This window comes from Pagrus major, chromosome 15 (assembly GCF_040436345.1).
Source record: "Pagrus major chromosome 15, Pma_NU_1.0".
NCBI classification, from domain to species: domain Eukaryota; kingdom Metazoa; phylum Chordata; class Actinopteri; order Spariformes; family Sparidae; genus Pagrus; species Pagrus major.
The window spans coordinates 7,399,915-7,423,962 of record NC_133229.1 but is presented as its reverse complement, the minus strand read 5'-3'; the positions used below and the strand labels follow the sequence as shown (position 1 = coordinate 7,423,962).

Here is a 24,048-nt window from a genome sequence, read left to right as displayed (position 1 = left end):
AGCCGGGGCCATATTTCTGCAGGTGTCAGCCGAGGTGCATCCTCTCCCTGCCGTCGTGCTTTTGAGAGTATTACTCAAACAGCAGTGCCTCCTTTTTTTTTTTTTTTTATCTCAAATTGAATTGTTGTGGGAGATGTTAAAGAGCCATACATCACCTGGACAGTCACAGCAGAAAGGGAGAATCTGCAGCAGGATGTGGGAACGGCTCGGTGGCAGTACAGGTGCAATGATGACGGAGGCTGCGTTCATAAATCCACGGGTAGAGCAAATCAAGTTGTCAGCTTGTAAACGCCTTTCCATACTTGTGTGTTGTGTGTGTTAAGTTTTGCAGTGCTGTTGACGATGAGCTTTTTATTGTTGCAGTAAGGAGGTGACCTACCTCTTTCCTTTCTCCTCTCAGGCATGTTTCTCTTCTATCTCTTCAGTACCAGCACCTCTACCTGCCCACGCTTAAGTTGCTTGTATGGATTCATCCACGTTCACCTTTAATCTACTGACACCAGAAGGACACTTGCACACCACACAGCCCCTCAAAAGAACTTTCCTAATTTAGAGTTGGTCCCTGTCTGTGAGGAAACTGCACCTCATGTCTGTTATATCAGGTCATATTGGTTTCCTTAGTGCTCACTTGGCCTCTGGCTAATGCCCTTGCTCCATGTATGGATTTTCTGTCCTTTATTTCCTCAGCCTGTCGGCCTGTGATGGGTTGTTCAGATCTAACCCTGCAGAACGCTGCTGATTGCGGTGGTATATCTTCATCTTTATGTCTGAGTATAGCAGAAAGCTCTGCCAACGATCTGCTGATGTTTGCCGCGCGATGGATTGGGAGTGTTAGCAACAAGGGCATGTGTTGCAGTTTCCAAGTGTATGACTTACAGATTTTATTTGATTCCCCTTCGAGTCGGCTGCCAGCATCAATTTGTGTCGCGGCCCGGTCGAAGAGTGTTGCATGTGAATTTCTTTAGACTCGCTGCGCTTTTGCTCAGCACATGAAATCTTTTGGAGATTCCTTTCAAAAAGAAGAAAGTGTGAGGGGTTTTTGAAGCTGCACAAAGACGAACAGCGTGTTGGCAGCCTTCCTCAAACACTGTGTTTCTCCCTTTAGGTGAGGATGTTGTTGTGGCTGGTTTTGTTCCTGCCCGCCGTCTCCTCGGCTCAGCGATCGGAGCCCATGTTCTCAGCTGTAACCAAGACCGTCCTTCCTCCCGACTACGACAACAACCCCACCCAGCTCAACTATGGCGTGGCCGTCACTGATGTGGACGGGGACGGAGACCTGGAGATGTTTGTAGCTGGGTGAGAAAAAGGGGGGAGGCAGGCTCTTAAAGTTACTTTAATTCAAGCTTTGTGAACCCTAAATCTCTGATGTCCCCTTGCTCTTTTTACAGTGTTACAAGCACTCTAATTTTTTTCATTACGCACAATTAGAGCGATTAATTAACCGTTGAGTAATATCAAACTCTAAATTGGAGGCTAAAATGGAAGTGCACTGTCATTTTCCAAGCTAAAGGTTGAAGACAAAGGCAAAAGAGTCCAAGACGAGAGATGAGTAAGGGTGCCATGAGGCTCACTCAGCTGATGAAAATGGATGTGATTGAATAGAGCGCCCATGATGGGAACAGTTTGGCAAGCCTGCCTATATCCAGTGAGGCAGTAATGAATCTCCCATCGCTTAACAGAATATAGATGGACCGAAATGACCCTGCTTAATAAATGTCATTTAGCCAAGACTTCCTATTCAGCAGGTATCCCGGACAGGAGGGCATCACAAAACCTTATAGAGGATGTCATTTGGTTGAAGATTAGATGCGTCTTAGGATGGAGTGCTTTATATTACACTGATGTGGTTTACTGTACGGCCATGATGACGGTCAGAACAGATCGGAGTGTTTGAAGTGTTTTTGATGTGTCAGATTTTTGTCCTCCTTGTGGCCTCGTTTCTGTGTCACTTTTATTGTCACTAACAGACTACTTATGTCAAAAATATTTCAAAGCATTTATAATGTACATCCAAATGTGCACAACTGCGAAGAGGCTTTTTAGAGCTTTAATATTTAGCCAAAATTTGATTTGGACTACAAGCTGTTGCTTCACCCATCCCTGGTGCAGTAAGAGGATGATTGATTTAATCGACATCCTGAGGCAAATGACTTTGCGGTCCACCCCGTGTTTACAATTATAAAACCGATGCTGATTTTAAAGTCCCTGAAAACTTTATTTCTTAAATGCTGTGGTCCTCCATGAACACAACATTTTAATTGCAAGATTTATTTATTTATTTTTTTGACAATTCTTGTCCGTGCTCCTCTCACTGGGCTTTTGACTCACTTATAAGATGATCTCAATCAGGATTTGAGCAACATTTGAATCCAAATCTGATGACTGGTGGTTGTTTTTGCTTATGAGGCCAAACCACTGTCAATCAAACATGATCTAACCACACCCACACAGCCCTGATGTAGTAGAATAGCAGTGTTATATTCTAAGTGCTTAATTTTTGATTGTTGCGTATTTAGTCACAAATATTTTGGTGATAATAATTTTAGCTTAAATAGTACTCAACTGACTTAGTTTGTGATTAATACTTAGATCATGCAAAGAGAGAAATTACATACATATAAAAGTAAGAACACATTACAATGTTAAAAATTTTGCATGTTCACAGTTTTGCCAAATGTCAAGGTGTGCACCTCTTTTGTGCGATTGTCTTTTCAGTTCAGTTACAAGTTGTTTTAAAACCATGTCACTCTTGGTCCATCTTAGGCAGGTTTTCTACATCGAACTACTGTAATATTGTTGGAAGGTTTGATTTTTTTTTAAGCACAAAAAGAATTATCCTGCAAAACCAGAGATGTGGTATGAAATCCTGCCTACATTACCCACAATGCAAGTCGACTGCTGAGTGTTTTTTTTTTAGATTTGCTGGTTATGGTCAATTCTTTCTTACTCAACACTTACAGATTTTTTTGTATTGTTTTCTGCTCCAACATGTGTTGGTTCCCTTAAGTGAGGTCACTGGAGGCAATTTATTGAACTTTCACTTTCACTTGTTTCCTTTACATATGTAGTAGTGCATACACACAACAAACAGTTGTTCCCCTTTAACTTTTGACACTTTCACACACAGTTCTCAGGGGCTTTTAAAAACCCAGTTTTACAATATTCTGCAGAACAGAATCTAGAGTAACTTTATCTACAAATGAAGCAACATAAACATTGTTTTGAGAATTTATAGGCTGCATCAGAAGTTACCACTCATGAATTGTACAACAAAGAATCGCACTTCTTCCAAATTCCTGCTGTCAGTCTGATGAAATGAAGGTGTAACCGCTTTTCCTCTTCGGTGCCTGTTGACAGCTACAACGGCCCAAACCTGGTGCTGAAGTACGACAAGGAGAAGAAAAGGCTTGTCAACATCGCTGTTGACAACCGTAGCTCCCCTTTCTACGCCCTGAGAGACCGTCATGGCAACGCCATCGGGGTGACAGCGTGCGACATCGACGGGGACGGTCGGGAGGAGATTTATGTCCTCAACACCAATAACGCCTTTTCTGGTACAGTACAGTCTGGTACAGTAACGCTTTCATAAAAAATACACTGCACTCACACAGGGGTTGTACCTCTTTTCTGTACAGAGGCAAAGCAGGAGTATCAGTAAGCAGATATTAAGCTTATCTCATCTGAGTCCTCGTCAGATAACAGATAAGTGTTGTGCTGCTATTAATCAATCTGAGAGCTGCAGAGCGCGCACTGCCCAAACGGCAACACCTCCCCTCCATCATCTTTATAAAAATGAGAGAGGTCACTTGCAGCCACAGCAACCTGCTCTTCTGTTTCCAATCACCCACGGTTCTTGTATTGCATAACACCTCTTTACTCTCAGCACAGTCTTTGCCTCTGCTGAACTCTGCGTCTCTCCACATCAAGGTCGGGCAACATATTCTGACAAGCTGTTTAAGTTCCGTAATGGACGCTTTGAAGATCTGCTGAACGATGACATTAACGAACACAGAGATGTTGCCAACCGTATGGCTGGGCGCTCAGTGGCCTGTGTGGACAGAAAGGTACTACACACACACAGACACACACACACACAGAGTAGAGTATGCAGATCTGCACCACACACACACACACACAAACTCCCCTGAGTGTCTTTTGCGTGCATGCATGGGTGCTTCTGTTTGTTTACCAGTGATAACTCATGCCCTGCCTACGCCGCCCTTCTCAGCATGTGCTATGACAGTTCATTTGGGGGAATGGTGTGCCATTTTCTCTCTTCTGTCCATCGCACCAGTGTAATTACAGAAGCCAGGGCTCGTTTGTTTTATAGAACATCGTACGAGGGGAGGAGTGATGACTGCACACTACTGCTTTCTGCCCGTAGCGTCTTCTCTCTTTCCCTCAGTCCCTTTACCATTGTTTTCCTCCTTTCTCTCCACCTCCTTTACTTCCTTTTTTTCTCTCTCTGACTGACACGCTCACACTCTTTCTTTGTGTCTTATCTCACACACACGCGTAGAGTTCTCACTTCCAATCAGGGGACGGGATAAAGAAAGTAATAGTAGGAAGAGAGGACAGTAGGGATTACAATAGATTTTTCTTAACCACAGTCGCATCTCAGTGAGCACTGATGGTTGTGCAGCTGCCAAACTGATTGGAGAGATATCTGCTGTTAATGGCATAATGCTTTCAGAGGAAGCCAAAACCCTGATGTGTGCTCTTCCATGCTAGTTCCAGCAGACTGACGGAAAGAAAGAGAGATCACATTTTCCTACTGCTGAGCAAGTTTTATTAGAACAGATTGGAACAATGAGAGAAGGTTACACAGGCCAAAATCAAAGCATGCTAGGAGGCTAACGCGTTCGGTCTCGTTTGCTCATAAATAAAGTGTTATCACTCAGAGGAAAAGAGGGATAATTAGTCATCCGAGAGTTTCATCCCTCCCAGTCTCCTTGAAAGTGACGTCTCATCATTAGTCTTTCACAAACTGATGAAGGTGACATATTGAGGGGTCTCACGTTGAACTGATGGATCGCTTCACTTTCAGGCAGGATGGAGCTTCTGAGAATAAGTGGATTTTAAAAGCCAGAATAATTGAAATGCAGTTGATAAAAAGCACAATATACGTTTCCCTTTAAAAACCAAATTAGATTAGGCTTCTCAGTGATAGCTGTAGAGACTGGTGTAAAGGGCATGCCGCCGCCGCCAACACGCAGGCATGCATGTCACACTATTCACAATGCCAATCCCAGTGACAGAAATTAGCCTTGGGTGAAGACTTATTGAAAAATCATTGACTTTTAAGTTTGTTAAGTAACTGCTGGTGGCCTTCAGGTCTTTCGCTGTAGTTCATTCTCAGTGTGTCTGAGTGTGTCTGAGTGTGTGTGCGTGTAAGTGCAACCCACTCCTCCTCCTACCTCAGCAGGCCATGTGACGCTTCATGACATTTACATCAACGAGCCTCATTTGCTTTTCTTGTCTTGTGAAAATACAGTAAAGTTAACACAAGTGGTGGAATGGCGCGTTCAGTGTGTGCGTTTTTGCATGTGTGCATGTGTTTGTATTGATTGAAATATGTTAGGCCTGGTGGGAAAGCTCATTGGAATCGAGTGTGTAGTCTATTAGTGTGGTTCCGTCTGTGAGTTTGTGTCTGCAGGGACTCTGGCTGATAATGGAGTGTGAAATTAATCTCCAAAGGGAGGCAGAGGAAAGAGTCAGGGGAGAGGCTGAGGGAGAGAGGGTAAAGGGTAGGAAACAAGGTAAAAGGAGATAAAGGGGGAGAGAAAAGGTTTGATTGGGAGAAGGTGAGACTGTGCATTTAAAAAAGAATGAAAAGGTTACAAATAGTGTATTTAATTCTATAAAAACAATTTGGAGAACAACAATGCATCAGATTTCACCTGAATCTGCAGCTCTTCTTTGGCTTTATTGAGCTTTATAGTGAGTTTCAGCTCATTGGTTAGCTGTCCAGACACAACTTAAGACTCCCATTGTATTTCTTTCTTTCATTTCTTTCTTTTTTTTTTTGTTAAAAATCCCTTAAAACTCACCGTATCCTACCTGCTCAGCATCCAACCGCATACCAAAACAATTAGATACTATCTTGTGAACATGGTGAAGCAGCTAAAGAGCCAAATAATTCTCCCAGGAGTTGGTTGAGACCAAAACCAGAGCTAAAAGAGTGAAAATATAGGACTTATAGTCAGGTGGACACAAACTTGTCGCCACTGAATGAAGAAGTTGTTTAGAATCTGCTGGATGTGTTAATAATGAACTGTTTGCTAACAAGTTCCCCAAATTAAAGCTGCTGTAAGAGTCGTCGTTTTAGCTAACTTCCTGTCCATTCTGCAGTCAGCAATCCCCTCCGTCTTCTCTACGTCACCACATGCACGTGCAACAGTAATCGCCAGAAATACCAGAAAACAGGAGGATCCTGCTCTCTGTCCCGCCTCTTTATGGACTCTGTCCTGATTGGATAAAGAGGGCAGGGATACCAGAAAATTTATTTTCACTTTAACTGCATGAGCAGGGTGGAGGAGAGACAGGGGTTACTATCCATACACTCTATACCAGTGGTTACTGTTGGAATATAGAGCTTTTTAACACTTAATTTGATAAAGATATATTACAGCAGCATTAACCTAAAAGGTGGTAATATGTTGTGTCCAAAAAGGTTGGTTAACCTTTTAAAAAAAAATTGTTGGTGCTGCTGACAACAATTAAAGATTAAAAATCAGCAGCAACATGTCTTTCCAGAGTTCCCTTCAAGATATATGTAGAAATCCTGTATTAAAATGTCTGAAAATGACCATTTCATTGTTATATATTTTGTTGGGTTGTGTACTTACATTATCGCAAATGTTTCCAACAAACCCAGAAGTTTACTCAAACTAACTGCGTTTCATTAAGTCGCTGTTGCTACTTCTGGGATAGGGAAGCAAACGAGACTAAGCTTTACATGAATAAAATTGTATTTATTTATATATATATATATATATATATATATATATATATATATATATAAATATATATATATATATATATATATATATATATATATATATATATATATTTTAACATTACCTTGTCTGTGAACATTTTAGTCTGAGTTACTTCAGATACATTTTCATCAACAATGGTGGTTGTTTAATGCTGTATCCACCACCAACAAAGTGAGTCTGACTGCAGGATCATGTATGTTTATTCGCCTTACTCATGCAGCGTTTATCCGCTGTAAACAGCCAGATTACTTTACTACATTAGCTCTGAATAACGTTAGCCAGCAACGGCACGCAAGGAGAGTGTGTCTGTGTTTAACTCTCTAAAACTGTCACTATTCAGCACCAGAGACTCCGGTTCGTCCTCTTCTTTCCCCCTCTCCTCTCTGTAATGTCTCCATGAAATAAAGTACATTTCCCATCCAGCTCCAGTCAGCGGTCAACATTTATTACAGTAAGATGACAGAAACACAGATAAAAGAGGTCAGCTCCATGGATCACTGGTCGAGTGGTCGATAAATAGGAGTGAAGATTAATCCATTTTTTGATCCCAAAATTTTAAACAGTAATCTCTCCTGTCAGTAAACGGCTCCAGATCAGAGCAGAATCTGATTTGACTGGTTTCGCCCACGACACTCTGCAAGTAGTTTTATTTTGATAGAGAGCCCCCCCAACGGCGGAAATTACATATTATACGTTTAAAAGAAGAGAGGCTGCTGTTAAATTTTAAGTTTAAATACTATTCATAAATACTGTGAACACCAAATATTATATGTCTTTTCTGTAAAATGGGTGAACTAACCGTTTAAGAGTTCTGCTGAATCATCAAATGATTTATGGAGCTACACATGCCCACTCTGCTTTCTAATTATATTAAATATATAACCACAGTACATTAAATCTGCAGTGTGGGACTTTAACATATGAATGAACATCCATTACATTCAAGCCGCTGCTAAACGAGTTCACACAATGCTGATTAAGCCTATCACTGCCACAGTTTTTAAATATGGATTCTGTGCTGACTTTGATAGTGATGCATTTTACATCAACCAGCAAAGACTGGTACTGGAAATTACTTTCTCTGCCAGCAGGGGGAGACAAAAGTCCCACACTGCAGGTTTTATATTGCATTAACGGAGACCTAATATTTTCGTTTTTTTTCTTTTTCCTTCAGTGTTTTATATCGGTTCTTGTGCATATTCTTGTGTATTGAAAGTTAAAAAAGTCAAAGTCCGTACTAATGGGAAATGCCTCGTCAGTAGTCTTGTCTTTTTTCGTGACTTTGTGACATCACACTACTTCACCATGTCAAACATATGCATAATTTATGGCCAGCAAATAGTTTGATCCATAATAATAATAATACTACTACTACTAATAATAATAATGATAAGTGATTTAGTGAAATGGAGCTCCGTTGTTGTTAGCGGTGCTGGCTCAGGTGTGTGCAAACCAATCAGAAGACTGGGTATTCAGGAGGAGGGGCCTTAAAGAGACAGGAGCTAAAAGAGTGTTAGATAAAGTATTCTTCAGGAAAAATGCAGAGACTGCAGCTTGTGTGATCGAAGGAGTTTAATTGCAAAAAACCTGAAACTTAGTATGAGTGTACATCCTCTTTATACAGAATCCAACAATCATGATTTGATTACAGGAAGACATCTGTTTCCTGTTCTGTTGGCACACACCTGTTTCCTGAAACCAATATATCCCAATAAAAAGGAAATAACAAGAGTGAGAACTTAACATGAATTTTGTCTTCATAATATAAACATACACTTTGTCCCCAATATATTCAGTAATGCAAATACACAATAGAATACAGTGCTGCAGCACTGGACAGCATGAGAAAACAGATGTGTGTTTTGAGCATTAAAGCATGTAATCCTATTCTAGCAGTAACCAAAAACAAAATTATAAACCTGAAAACGAGTGTAATATGTCTCCTTTAATAAATGTTAACCATATTTGTTTTTTTCCCCAGGGCACAGGGCGTTATGCTATCTACATAGCTAACTATGCCAGTGGCAATGTGGGTCCTCATGCTCTGATTGAAATGGATGAGGCAGCGAGTGACCTTTCACAGGGTGTCATTGCCCTCTCCAATGTGGCAGAGCAGGCCGGAGTCAACAAGTTCACTGGTAGGTATATAGAAATGAGTGTGTGTGATGTAAACCCTCAGTGCAAGATCCTCCAGCACCACTGGACCTTCAGCCTGATTTATACAGACATCTGCAGAGGAGCATATGCTTGTTGTGCTTGTACCCAGAGAGTCTGAAATATAGGACGTTGGTCCGGAGCGCGTTCTTGACAGGAGGCGAGTCGGGGAGAGTTGGAGGAGTGCCAGAAAAAAAGGAAAAAGTGAGAGAATGAAGGAGAACATGACGAGCGTAAGCATGAGAGAAGAAAGAGATGACTGGAGAGGGAGAGAGGGAGGAAGAAGTGTTTGTGGGCTCTTTTGGCCCTGTCAGCTGTTTACTCCAGTCAAAGTCACAGGACGCAAAGGGCGACACACACATACATCAGAGCAGCTCAACGGCCCAGAGATGACATCTGTCACAGCCTGCTGTGGTTCTACAAGACTTCTGAAGCTGTGAATATACTGTAAGTACATGGACGCTGCTACAGGAGTCAGAGTCAGTGTTGCTTTACATGCAAGAAAGGGAAACAGAGACTGTATTTTCCACTTAAAGTATTCAGATACTCACTCCTGACCCTCCTACTAGCTGGCTGTTTAAGTGTGCAAGGGAACATTGTCTGGGTGGCTGGTAAAATCACTGATGAGAAGCAGTCATCCGGGTCGGACATTTTAGTCGACAAATCACCCAAGAACCTTCTTCGCAATGTATGACTTAAAATCCTCTTTTTAACAAAGATACAGCCTTCTGAAAATGTGGTGTAAGAGATACAAAAGCCAGACTTTCAGTTGCCACCAAACCCTGGTGCTTATTTGTTGCATTTTTATGTGTGCATTGTGTTTACCATTTTTATGCCTCCTATTTCTCTCAACTTTGAATGTGTTTTCATTGATTTTTTCTGCCTTGCCTGCTGCAATAGCTCTTCCTGTTCTGGGACAATAACGCTCTGAACTGAACTGAGCAAAGGAATTACTTTGATTAAAGTTACCGAAACTGAATGGATGACCTTGAGAGTGATTATTTATATCAAAAATAGCAACGGAATTTATCGCCTCACCTCAGCTCACTTCCCTCGCTTGGATCAACACTTCACTTAACCCTGTGATGGATACCTGCTTCGGTGTGGAAGAGGAGGACAATAAATGCCAAAATGAACAATTTCATCATGATTTGTTTCTTTGATAATAGAGATCATCATGAGTAAAAAATCCTGCCTTGATGATACTTTATTGTAACCGCTGAAAAGTCCTTGACGCTTGTGTCCGAGGAAGTTTTGGAAACAGGACACGACTTTGTGTTTGAGCGTAACAAAATCAATCTTCATCATGTGCGGATCCTTTTGCATGCAGGATGTCATCCAAGCCATCGGAGGGGCAGAGTGGGCTGGACCAGAATGACTGTGAATGATGTACGGTGGATGGCTTTGTCATCAAACTGCCGTTAATCAGAGCAGAGGGACAGTCGGTGAAGTTGTATATCTAATGGTTACATATCTCCGGAGAGACATTAGTGGTTTATGGCCATAGGGGGCGAGTGATATTTGTCTGGGCTGATGGAGCGGGCCAGTAAATCAGCAGCGAGTCCTGACTCACAGCACTGATTCTGCACACTGGAAGGGCAATCAAAGCTCTTTCAACTCCATAATTAGACTCCGCTGGTCTCAGATGAGACACTTTAGTGAGACACTTCACTTTATCGAATGTCATTGGAACATCCTGCAGTGATATTGAGAGAGTGTTGAACAGTCACAGAGATCTGTTCGTAAGGAGAAAATCACTGTTAGTTTTTGGTTAATGCAAAAGATTCCCAGCGTGTGTCGCATCTTTGTGTTTTTGTATTTGTTTGTGCTTGTGCCGAGGTGTGTTCGTATGTGTGTGGCCCATCAGAGTCAGTGTCTGTGTCAGCAGAAAGACCTGCTCTGCTCAGAGGGAAATGGCCTGGAAAAACAGTAATGATCTCTCGTCGTTCACTTTTGTTATGAAGCCGATTTCTCTCCCTCTGTTGTTTCACCGATCCTGCTTCCTTTTTCCCCCCAAATTCTCTGTTCAACCTCTTTTTTACTGGCTAATTCTCTGTCTGTCTTTCTCCATTTGTGCAGGAGGGCGAGGTGTCGTGGTGGGGCCTATTGTCAGTCAGAGCATGTCCGACGTCTTTTGCGACAACGAGTACGGACCCAACTTCCTGTTCAGGAACAACGGAGATGGAACTTTTACTGATGTGGCGCAGCAGGCTGGTGAGAGCAACGTGCACAGTCTAACACATCATTGCCTTGTAGATCAGTTCATGTGAATCTGGTGTACAACAGAGTGTATTACCATATCCCTGTAGGTGTGGAGGACCCCATGCAGCATGGCAGAGGGGTTGCTCTGGCAGACTTCAACCGTGACGGCAAGACAGACATTGTCTACGGGAACTGGAATGGACCTCATCGCCTGTACATTCAGATGAATAACCGCAAACAGAAGTTCAAGGTGGGTCCAAGGGTGTTTCTTGGTTAGATTACCTAATGCAAACAAATGCCGATACTTATTTAAAGACTTATTGTATCAGTGTCGGTTTGAAAGTACCATTAAGCTTCGAACGATGGTTGGATGCGCAAAAAGTGTACCTGTTCCAGTGTTTCACAGTGGTGGAGGAAGTATTCAGCTCCTTACTTAAGTAAGAGTACAGATACCACACTAACACCACTGTTTCAAGTAAAGATCCTGCATTCAAAATGTGACTTAAGTAAAAGTATGTAAGTACAATCAGGAAAATGTAAGTTGAGTATTAAAAGAAGAAGAAGAATCTTTATTTATGTCACGTATCGTACAACATACAACATAGTGAAACTGGTATTCTGTATTTAACCCATCCCAAGGGAGCAGTGAGCACTGTACATGCCCTGGGACAAACTCCAGATGTTAGCCAGTGCCTTGGTCAGGGGCACTGACTGGAGAATTCATTTAATGTCCATGTTGATGCTCAGTGCAGTAAAATGTCCCCTGTGACTGTTATATAATTATATATCATATCATTGTATTATTATTACTCATGCATTTGTGCAATAAAAGTAGACTTTACTGTTGTAGTCGGTTGAGGTGGAGCTCATTTTGATGAACGATTTTCTCCAGGACTGCAATTAATGACTATTTTCATTACAGATTCATGAACTAATTATTCTTTTTTATTAATCGATTGCTTGTTTGGTTGTAAAAACAACAACAAAAAAAAATGTTAAAAGGTGAGAAATGCAGTCACATGTGATTTTCTGTCAATCAACTAATTGATCAATTAATCGACAACTACTTTTTTCATATACTTTTATAGATAACATGTACAGTTAGTTAGGGTTCACTGACACTAGGCAATCCGTACCATAACCTGCAAAACAGAACTAAATAAAAAAATAAATTACCACAGAGCTTTTTTCTCATCTCCCACACTATCTGCAGGTATAAAAATAACTAATACACTATCTAAAGCTGTCAAATAAATGTAGTGAAAGCAAAAATAAAATATTTCCCTCTGAATCGTAGTGGATTAGAAGGTGAAGGTAGAATGAAAAGAAAAGAAAGTAAAGTATCTTGATTTTGTCCTTCAGTACTTGAGTGAAGCTGTTAAGTTACATCCCATCACTGCACTTTCAGTTGTACACACAAAATAACACATCCTCATACTGAAATGGTACAGTCACAGTTGCTTAGGTTTAGGATTGTTTTTGTAGTTGGGGTCAATCACTATGTAACGTACCTATGTTACCTATGTTATTATGTATGTGATGTTACCTCACTACGTTACTAAGTTAAAAGAGCTCATTGTGACTTCTGGTTTCAATCTGGACTCGGACAGCGGCCTCCTGAATGGAAGTCCTGTGCTTTTTTAACCCGCCCATCCATCCCCGACCTTCGCCCTATACAGACTTTTGACTTTTTCTAATTCTACTCCTCACTTCCTCCTTTGCAGCTGTAATAATTACTACAGCTGCTAGAGGTCGCTGCCTAACAAATGTGGATTGTGATGAGCTGCTTTCATTTTTGACTTGTGTGGTTGTTTTTCTGATAAGGAAAGGCTCGCATAAAAAAGTGACAGAAGTCGTCGCATGAAGAGTTAAAAAAGAGCTTCACACCTCTGCATGACTGACCAGTGGCTGCAGGAAGTCTGATTATTGGTTTTGTAAACAAGAATCATCTGATGCAGTCAGATTAAGCCCTCCCAGATTCCACCACCATGAATGTTTCATACAGTGCACAATTAGACTAACGAGCACTTTGTTTGAAGCACACTGAGGCTTTAATTTATTGATCAAAGTTTTAGTTGACCCAAATTACAAAACATACTGAATAAGCATTCACGTATCTGAAGTAGTAACCATTCATTTTGGTTGGGACTATTTCTTTGGTGGAAAGATTGTACAGTCTTTGTGTTGAATGACTCCCTCATCAGAAGATCAGGTGCAGCTGATGATGCAGGTGAGTTTTAAAGCGAGACTGTGGATCTCTCTACTTCTTCTCTCCTCAGAATCAGTGACTAATGAACAAGCAACACTCAAACAGCAAATCTCACCTATTCACTCTGTGACTCACAGTTATCTATGCTAACGGACAGCCAGTGAATTAACACTCGTCAGTGGGGGAACACTTTGAGATTGAGTGGGACTTAAAGATGGACGCGTAGTGATTTACTGAATCAACGACTCTATAGACTACCGCTGTGAGGCAGCGGTGTACATGTGTATGTGTATTACAGTAAAGAGCGGCAGAGACGGAGACGAGCTCTGGTGCTTGTAAATCTGCGGCGGTTTCGTGCTCGGTGATCTATCTGTCAGCACCTGCAGCTGCATCTTTTACCAAAGAGATAAACGTCACAGGAGACATCTTTATAGGGGTCAAATAAGGGGTTAATGTGTGATGCTTAGCCCAGAGACAGTTCCATCAGTGTGACACACACACACACACACACACACACAGGAACACGCACAGAAGACAAATTGAATTAGCTGGCCGATGTTTTTCTTAAAACCAAGATTGTTAAATCACGAGCCCACAACACATTCAGGACCCCTTCCCTCCACACAAGCTGACACTCCTACTCGCCGTGTTGACCTTTGGCATGCATAATGAAGCCGTTGTATCACTCCAGTAAACCGCTAATTAAATTGGGCTGAAACAGCAGCTTGCCTGGGCAGTGGAAAGTGCCGATTAGGGCTGTTTGTGCTTTAATTAAAATCTATTGCCCAGGTTTTCCTTACAAAAGGTTTAACACTTCTACACAAAAGCACACCCACACATATTAAAATGTATTTCAAGAGAAGGAAAACTTACCAACTAGAAGTTTTTCTTAATTGTGTTCTGAAATCGGAGCGATTCTTACACTAAATGAGTACGGTATACAGTGTAGAAATTCTTGTCATAAAACAGTGCAGTAAAATAGTACACAGTACACAATTAAAAATCAACATATTTGGAATATTATTAAAAAAAAAATTTAATATATAATATAATGAATTCCTTGTCATAACACATTCAAAAAAGTTGTGAATAATTACCTTCCATTTTCAGATTCATAATATAAAACCGTAGAGCACTTTTTAAACAAACTTTCTCCCCTCTATTTCTGTAAATCTCATGCTTCTATGCTCCATATTTGTTTTGGTGGGAGTCCCTTTCTTTTTTTCTTATGGCACATCTATTCATCCAGCTAGTAATATAGTAAATTAAGAACTGTCCCTCCCTCCCCTCATGGCCTCAGTTGGCCATCCCCTCTCCTTCACCTGAGAAGCAGAAGGTCACTGTTCGCCCTCCCTCCACCGGCTTTATGAGCCTTATAATTAAAACAGGGAGTAAATACTGGAGGGAGTGAAGGGCCGCTCTATAACTCTTCCTCGACTTATCACCGTGTCACTGAAGCGAGGAGATATCCGTTACTTTCTCGTGCAAAAACTCCTCTGCTGAGGAGACTTTTTTGGGGCAGGAGAGCTGCAGTCTACTTTTCAGATGCCAGAGGATGTAAAACGGGCCTTTGTTCTTATCTTTCGGCTTTTGATGAAACTCGTAGCTAGGGTGATTCTGAGATGACAGATCAGTGTCTAACTCAAGGACTGGATTATTGATGGACGTGCTGTCTGTTGTGGAGGTTGAACTTGTGACCTTCATGTTATGGAATAGACTCTCGAGCAGTTGGCTCAGCTTGCACCACTGGTGGGTTGGTGCGCTGTGTTGTTGGACCGAACACAGATAGGATGTAAGCTGTAATAAAAACAGGTTTTAGTGCAAAATGTTGAGATTTAAGATCAATTCCATTTCCAATTTTTACACCTAACCCTCCTTTTCCAGTTTCGAGAACAGTTACTTGAGGTAGTGGTTGAAATCTCCCACTATGAATGAGACCCGTCAAGACCGTCATACGCCATCAGTGGTCGTACATGGCGTTTATGTTCTTTGTGAAGAAAAGGACCATAATACATGGAAAGACAGAGAGTTGTCATAACCCTCAGTTTGAGGTGTCCCTGATAAACCTCCGTTTGAAGGGTCACCACGTAGCCCTAACATTTCGACATACTCCTCTATCCCAACAAGAATGGGGACACTACCCCTAGGTGTTAATGGGGCATTTGTGAACCAACCCCATCCTTCCCATTGAAAAAAAAACTATTTTTAGAATTGCATTTTATAGAATTTGAGAATATGCTGTTATCAGCATATATAGCAACAAAAAGGACATTTACTGGAAGACGCAACTGATTTTTTAAAGGGACTGTTTGCCTGAAATTCAAAAATACATATTTTCCTGCTTGCAAATAGCACTACAGGTGCTATTTGTCCATCTAGATTGTTTTGGTGTGAGTTGCCTAGCAGCTTGTGGTGCTTTAAGAGCACCCAAAAAAATACATTTGAACAGCATGTCTCTTTTGGGAATCATGACGCACTTGCTCTAGATAATCCAGAGACTGTATTGTGGGCAGTTTCATTTACAAACTATTTTCTTTATACCAAACTACACCCGCCAAACGGGATGTAAACATTAATGGCCACCGCTTTAGCTGAGCTGTAACATTAGGCAGCCTCTCGCTGCAATTCATCTTCAGCACTCCACCATGAAAAATAGAATCTAATTTTCGGAATCTGACCCAGTGGCAAGAATCTGGAACTATAGAATAACCAATTTTCTCGCTGATTGTCTTGTTTGCGTATGTTGGTCATACAGAGGCATCATTATTCATAACCAGTTCAAAGTTCTTTGAAAGGTCAAAATAAAACAGCACTCACCCAAAAAAGAAAATATAAGAACACAGACTTATATGAAATATATGAAAGAAACCCAAGACATTGAGGTGTAACGTATACGCATAGAAGATGAGCATGAGCATGTTCTGTGACTGCTGCTGCTGAATTTTCTTCTTTTTTTAGCTTCTAACTGCTGAAAAGGCATTTCAAGCATTTCACCTCACAGCAATAGAAAATCCTGCCTGTGTTTGGATTCTTAGCTCGTGCATACATTTGCGTGTGTGTGCGTGTCTGATGTTCCATGTGTTTGCTTTGTTCTCAGGACATAGCATCCCAGAAGTTTTCCATGCCGTCCCCGGTTCGCACCGTTATCGCTGCAGACTTTGACAATGACAACGAGCTGGAGGTCTTCTTCAATAACATCGCCTACAGGGGTCCATCTGCCAACAGGCTCTTTAGGTACACACTCAATAATAGACACACTCATACATACGCACACAAGTATGGTAGTGAGTTTTAATAGCAGTTTGGTGATGAGCTTAATGAATTACTCTTGTGTCTTGATTTAATATTCTAAAACCGGGCTTGGAGGAAGCTGAGAAGAATTTAAAATTCCCAGCCAAGGATACTTATCTAGTCTGGCATCCCGCCTCCTCCTCCACACATGAATGAGTCTTTCATTAAGACAGTTTTAGGTCTCTTTTTGGCTCACGGTTTGGCTTCCTCTCTAGATAATATTAATGAGCTGAGCTCTGAAAATGCAATATATGATACATATCAATTGTTAGGACTTAATAGTAGAATAAACCCATCCTGTCTGAATAAAGAATCTGATCTGGCATGTTTTTCTGAACAGGATGCAGAAGTCATGATGAATGTGGCCATGAGCTGGTGGGTCAATTCATACTGAATATCAATAATCAGTGTAAGCCCCAGAGATTTCCTGGATCAGAATAGTCCTGCACGCCAGGTCACTGGAGGAGAATTTGTCTTTCTGGACACGCTGAAGGTCTGAGAGGGTCGCTGCTCCACAGCCCGTGGCTCTGCCATTGTCTAGTATGAAGATGAATCAGCTAATTTAACTCTGCTCTCTGGCACTGAAAAAAAAACAAGCTCAAACTATTGTGCCCGAGCTAATTAATTAAATTCTGCTAATCAATATTTAGCTGAGCTGAGGGCTTTAACAGCCAGGATCAGCACATTAGTGCCCTGGGAAATGAAATTATAACTAAAGGAAACTTGGATATGGAAATGCTTTGTCATTAAAGGTGCATTGCAGGTAGTTATGTGCATGATTTGTCATTCAAGTCAGGCCAAATCATTCATAAGGCATACTTTAAAAAACATCTTCACAGAAAGATGACAATCACATAAAACCAAGTAAATTATGATGAAAAAATCAGTAAATGAATAGATAAAATAAATGAAGGTCAATCATTTTGAAATTTTAATTACGTTGTATGTAGCATTAAAAAAAATTAAGACCTCAAAGTTACTATTAAGACTGCACCATATATAATTTCAAGTTTTTTTTCTGCTTGATACAAAAGCAGAACTCACAAGTTTGTCATTGTTATGATTAATCTACAGGAGAAGTCTGTCACTTAGTCAGCAAAAGAGACATGCAGGCGCTGCATACACAGCAACCACCAGTCATTCTTGATCAATGTATCCAAAAAAGCAGGGCCTACTTTGGTTTTTTGATAAAATGAATGTGTTTTTCAGTTGCTTTATATATCACAGAAAACCACAATATCGCAATGTCATGTCAGTTTTTTCCAATATCCTGCAGCCCTGCTTACTATTTACAAATACTGAATGTCATGTGAGATGACATTTGAGTCTAGGGAGGGGAAGGAGAAGAAGTATGAAGATCCTTATTTAAAGCAGCAATACCCCACTGCAAAGTCCTGCAGTCTCTATTTATCATTCTACACAAATAAAAGTACAAAATTATTGTCAGCAAAATGTATTTAAAGTAAGTTGAGTATCCCCTCTTAGATGTTACATTATTATACAGTATATTACATTATTGGAGTATTATCTCTGACAAATTAACTTATCAGTAATATTTTAATGTGTAGCTGGTTGAGGAAGGCTAATTTTACATACTTTATGTACTGTAATATAGTTAAGTTTATGTCACTTTATCATATTTTCTTAGCTGATTATATCTTGGTAACACTTTGAAATAAACTTCATTAATAAATTGAACATTTCTAGTTAATTCATCTTTAGTTAATAGTTATATCACTGTAAACAAACAATGAAATGCTTTATAAACCATCCATCAAGCAACTGTTTATTGTAAAGTTACAACTCATGTGTATAATACTGTGTAGCTCATCTGTAAACATTATTTGGATGGCTGTTATATTGTAGCAACTGATGTTTAGAAAATGGTTGGTAAATGATATATAAAGCATTTCTTTGTAAACAGAAATAACTATAACTAAAGTAAAATTACTGGAAATTTATGGTTAATTAATTAATGATGGTATTATCAAGTGTTCAGCATATATGTGTATGTACAATCTCAATCTGTGGAGTACTTTTAATTGCCAAATACTCAGTACTTGGTACTCAAGTACAAGTACCTCAAAAATGTTAGTTTGTTGCTTCTATATAAAATGTGTCAATTGCTGTGATGCTGATGTGATAGGGTGAGCAGGAGAGAACATGGAGACCCCCAGATAGAAGAGCTGAACGTTGGGGAGGCGTCAGAGCCTGAAGGACGAGGAACTGGTGAGTGCTTTCATCTTTCATCTCAGCATCAACAATGACAAGTGTCTGCTATTCCAAAGTCTTTCCATTAGGTGGCACCAGTGCTCCACTGGAGATCTGTGCTCCTTCATGTGCTTTATAAAAGAAATAAAGACTTGTTCCACATAATTAGTTCTATGACTGATGAAACATTATGTCCATGTTTCCCTGCATTAAGACAATAACTGTTATGCAGGCTGTTTCCGGAAGTGTTTAGTTGCATCATCACTGTAATGGCTCTCCAGGTGCTGTAGCCACAGACTTTGATGGTGACGGCCGTCTGGAGCTGCTGGTGTCTCACGGGGAAAGTGCAGCACAGCCGCTCTCCGTCTACAAAGTCATCCAGGTGAGTGTTTGGAAGACATCTGAAAAGCCTCAGCATCACTTTGACAGTGTTATCTTGAGAGTTCCCTTTTCTTATTCTGTCTGTCTCAGGGAACCACTAACTCCTGGCTGCGAGTGATTCCCCGCACCAAATTTGGTGCTTTTGCCCGAGGAGCTAAAGTGGTGGTGTACACCAAAAAGAGTGGCCCACACACACGGATCATCGATGGTGGCTCAGGGTACCTGTGTGAGATGGAGCCTGTCGCCCACTTTGGCCTCGGTAAGGTTTTATTTCAACAATTAAACTAATACTGTTATTGCATCTGTTATTGCTAACTGGTTCTCTGTTAGAGCTTTTACTAAAGATTATATATTTTGGAATTATTTTTCCTTTTTTGTAGCTGTCCATCAACACTTGTCAGAGCTCAAGGTGATGTCTTCAGGTAGCATATTTAGCCTGACAATTACAACTGATAAAAACTCTCAAATGTGAGTTGCCAAAATAGGCAGATGTTTGGCTCTTTCTTTGGATAAAGACTTGTTGTTGATTTAGTCTCTGTTGATCGATTAATCGCTTAGTTGACTTACCATTTTTAGCACCACTGCTTGGGACGGATGAGTAAAGGTTAGACAGACAAAGAGATATGGATGACATAATGAGCAGTGAGAAGAAAAATGACAGCTCCATGTGGAAAGCATTGTTTTATACCTCCAGCCTGATTGGACACCCATGGGAGAGTAGAGAGAGATGGGGGGACAGGTGTTGCCGCTGGAAGCCAGACTAGAACCAGCTCCTTCTGCCCCCATAGGACTGTCAGCTGCTGGTCATCCAGCCCTGCTACCTGGGAATGGCTCCAAACACAGATCATCTCTGGAGGCCCTTGATTTTACTGCCTGATTACTCATCACACACTCCAAGAGCTAATCTTCCACTTCATCGTGGCTTCAGAACACACTTGCAAAAAGCGACAGACTGTAAGACATGTGATACATCCCCCACCACTAAACAAGAGGGCGTCATGCAGTTCAGAGCAGGTGAAATATTCTTTGGCTCTCAGGCAGCACACCTGCTGAGCAGATCACTGCCTGGCAAGGTAACTCAAGATCTGTTTACATTAGAAATGCCACTTTAATTAAGTGCTGCAGAGGCCCTCTGGAGAGGGGCTTTCTCTCTGCCTGATTAAAATGTTTAATGGAGAGAGAAGGGGAGAGTGCCACTCCCTGTCTGAAAGAGGGGAAGAGAAAGGCCTCATGAGACTACAGCATCTCCTGAAAATCACAAAATGATGTATGAATGTTCCTCTGTGTGTGTGTGTGTGTGTGTGTGTGTGTGTGTGTGTGTGTGTGTGTGTGTGTGTGTGTGTGTGTGTGTGTGTTGTGACTGTGCTGTATGCCTGACCAGGTAAGGATGTTGCCACGAATGTTGAGGTGTACTGGCCAGACGGCCGCTCGGTGGCTCGACCCCTGGAACCCTCAGACGTCAACACAGTGTTGGAGATACACTATCCAAGAGATGAGGAGGAAATCACTCCTACTGTGGAGATAGAGGTACAGCACTGCTTCATAGCAATACTCAACTGTCAACATCTAAAACATTGTTATGCTTTGTCGAACTGGCTCGGCCACTATGAGTAGAATTTTAAAATGCCCTTGTTTTCAATTTCAATATCAATGAACTGTTCTGGCTTTGCTCTGAGATGAAGGAGCTAAAACGAACACATGTAACACAGGACTGCTCAGTGATCCCGATAACTTCAGGCTTACTAATGTTTAGACCTTAATTCTACATATTTTGTGCTTATATTATTGCATATTCCTTTTTCAATTTCTGTGAAGTCAAACTACAACACAGCAAACTTGGGGTTGGGTAGTGTTATGGCATGGGACATGCACCGAAAGTGGGAAGAATACTGGGTTAATATGGGCTCCACACAGTTTGATCCGGCTAAGCACAGACCTCACAAATTTTGACTGGGATTTTCAAATTTTTATACAAATGCAAACCTTACGGCATCACAATAAAATGGTTGTAGCAGTGTGTCCATTTAATTGTCAAGAAAATATGAAGCGAACTTTTAAAATATTGCAAAAAAGAAAAAAAAAAGACAATGTGAATAAGGCTATGTTACACATGTAGAAGAAGTGGAGGCTGCAAACAGGAAACAAAACCAGATGTTTACCAATACACTTTCTTCTTCTTCTTCTTCTTCTTCTTCTTCTTTTTCAATCTATTCTAATTTAAATACACTGATGAGAACATGGCTACAGCCAACATGGAATCACTTGGAATAACTTATGTTCATAAGCAATTAGCCTTCTCTCTAAGGGTGCAAGTGGCTCCGAGACACGCCAACAACAATTGCTCAATCAGAGTGAAAGTGTCTCTATTAGTTATGTTTCTCCACTCATTTATCAACTTTTACTGTATTTGTCACCTGGCTGTATAATTGCTTAAACAGTCTACACATAAAAGGATTTTCATTCAAACCCATTCTTGTTTCTAATCAGACTGACCGTGTCTTACAGTGTGGTCATGGGTTTGCCCTGAATGAGAATGGCCGTTGCACAGGTAAGCTGCAAACATCCATCTGTTGACCCGCTCTCTACTTGTGTCCTTTTTTTCAAAATCAAGACAAAAAGTGTGTTTCCTTCCCTTGCCTTACCATCCTCCTCCCTCAGATGAAGATGAGTGTAGCCAGTTCCCCTCTGTGTGCCCCTCTGACCGCCCTATCTGCACCAACACCTATGGCAGCTATAAGTGCCGCGCCAAGAGGAGATGCAACCAGGGCTTTGAGCCCAACGATGATGGCTCGGCCTGTGTGGGTGAGTGGTCCTGGCAGAGTCAGGGTAGACTTAGCTGGATTACTAAGATCGGGAGAACAAAGGAAGCACTGCCAGAGAACGAGATGCCTTAAGCTGCCTTAATTACTCTGGTTTGGAGTAAAGGCTTAGAGGTGCTAACATTCCTCTGACCGTGTCCCCTCTCTGCACCCCGCTGTCTTGCATGACTAACTCCCCCATGTGAATGAGCTCTCTTTCAGCCATAAAGACGCAGATGTTGGCTAACTTTTACCTGCCCTCTGTTTCGCCTCTTTCTCTGCAGCCCAGATCGCTTACTTTGGGGGTACACGGTCTTCTGGGGAACGCAGGTGGTCGGGCATTTCTTTCTGGCTGCTCTCCGTCTCTGTGCTACCACTCGTCTCCTCCCATCTCCAGACTGGACTACTGTAGCTGTCGCTGTCTTCTCCCCTTCACAACTCTCTCCACTGCTTAATGGGGATGTACAGAAACTCTCAAAGCAAACTTTTCACTGAAACATCTCTTCCTCCTTCTCCTCTGTGGATCTCTGCTATCTTTTTCCAACAGTTATTCACATTCTTGCCCACCGCTCTCCGCTGGTATGTGTCACCTCTTGGCTCCCGGCCCCCTCTGGACTATAAAGAAGCACACAGGGAGCATGCTCGCTGGGAGCTACGGGGTTCAGAAGTAACTGTGTCACACCCGCAGAGCCCTCACGTCATCACCTGGCACTTATCTTAGTGGGACCTGAACCGAAGCCAAGTCAATAAGTCGGGCTGCAGCACATAAAGCACTGCACACACTGTACAGCAGACAGATCTACTGACTCCACACACCACATTCATTAGAGACATGCTGAGGCCCCATCTGTATCTCCACAGTGCCACTATATTAATCCTTACAATGTCACTCTCAGTCTTATTATAGGCTTACTGGGATGCTGAGGAGCACCAGGTCTCCAAGCTTTAGGTTCTGTGTGTATGTGTGTGCGTCCGAAGAGACCGTCGGGTAGAGAAACATATGCCAGACCATCTGTCTCTGATGGTAGCTTACATTTTGTTACCTATGAATAACACAACAGCGCAGTGGAGTGTGTGTGTGTGTGTGAGAGAGCACAAGAGTCGGCAGGAGTAAATGAATTTGATTAAGTACAGTAGCCTGAAGGTGTACTTGAATCATAATTGACTTGATTTTTTAATGATCAGCCACTTAAATTAAAACTTAGAGGTGCATTTTAAACGAGCTTCAGCCTTCAATATTCACTGCTAAAATTAATTTCTTAAATGATTCTCATAGAAAAGAAAAGTGGAAACAGTCAATCCCCCATTAGTGTTTCCAAGTGGTATTATTGTCTGTGCCGCTGTCACAAAGACAACCAGGTTGTTCTTCATTTCCCACAGGGTAGCAGCTAACAACAACACAGGACAAAATAGCTATATAATAGAGACGTGAACCAATTAGAAGAGGTGCCGGGCTGCCAGACTGACTCGTTAACCAGTCAGCCTTCATTTTCCCGGGAGATTTCTTGCAGAGAAAACTGCACAGGGAAATTGAGGTTTAAAGGAGTGCCTATCTAAATCCTTGTGTCATTATTCTAGAGCTAATACGTTGTGCAATCACGTTTACAGCAAAAAATGTGTCAATTGCCAGTTTAGTTATTGCTTATTTTCCCATTTAAGATTAAAATAATGGGCAGTTGACAAGAACATGCAGACAAAAGGAAAATGATCTCGATTTTATGGACCATGATGCTTTCTGAAATAAACTATTGTTCTGGACAAACACCTAAAATGAAACTCACCAGTCCATTTAATGTAGCAC

General features: G+C 41.3%; 1 protein-coding gene across 1 annotated transcript; it reads left to right on the top strand.

The window, feature by feature from the left end:
* Window positions 1–1,111: 1,111 nt before the first annotated feature.
* crtac1b (cartilage acidic protein 1b) lies at window positions 1,112–22,659 on the top strand. Its single transcript, XM_073482308.1, has 14 exons — window positions 1,112–1,296; window positions 3,358–3,554; window positions 3,928–4,064; window positions 8,983–9,139; window positions 11,235–11,369; window positions 11,465–11,607; window positions 16,664–16,800; window positions 19,004–19,086; window positions 19,350–19,450; window positions 19,540–19,708; window positions 20,831–20,976; window positions 21,955–21,997; window positions 22,108–22,251; window positions 22,532–22,659. The coding sequence occupies exons 1-14, from the start codon at window positions 1,112–1,114 to the stop codon at window positions 22,657–22,659; spliced, it is 1,905 nt and encodes a 634-aa protein (XP_073338409.1).
* The last annotated feature ends 1,389 nt before the right edge of the window (window positions 22,660–24,048 follow it).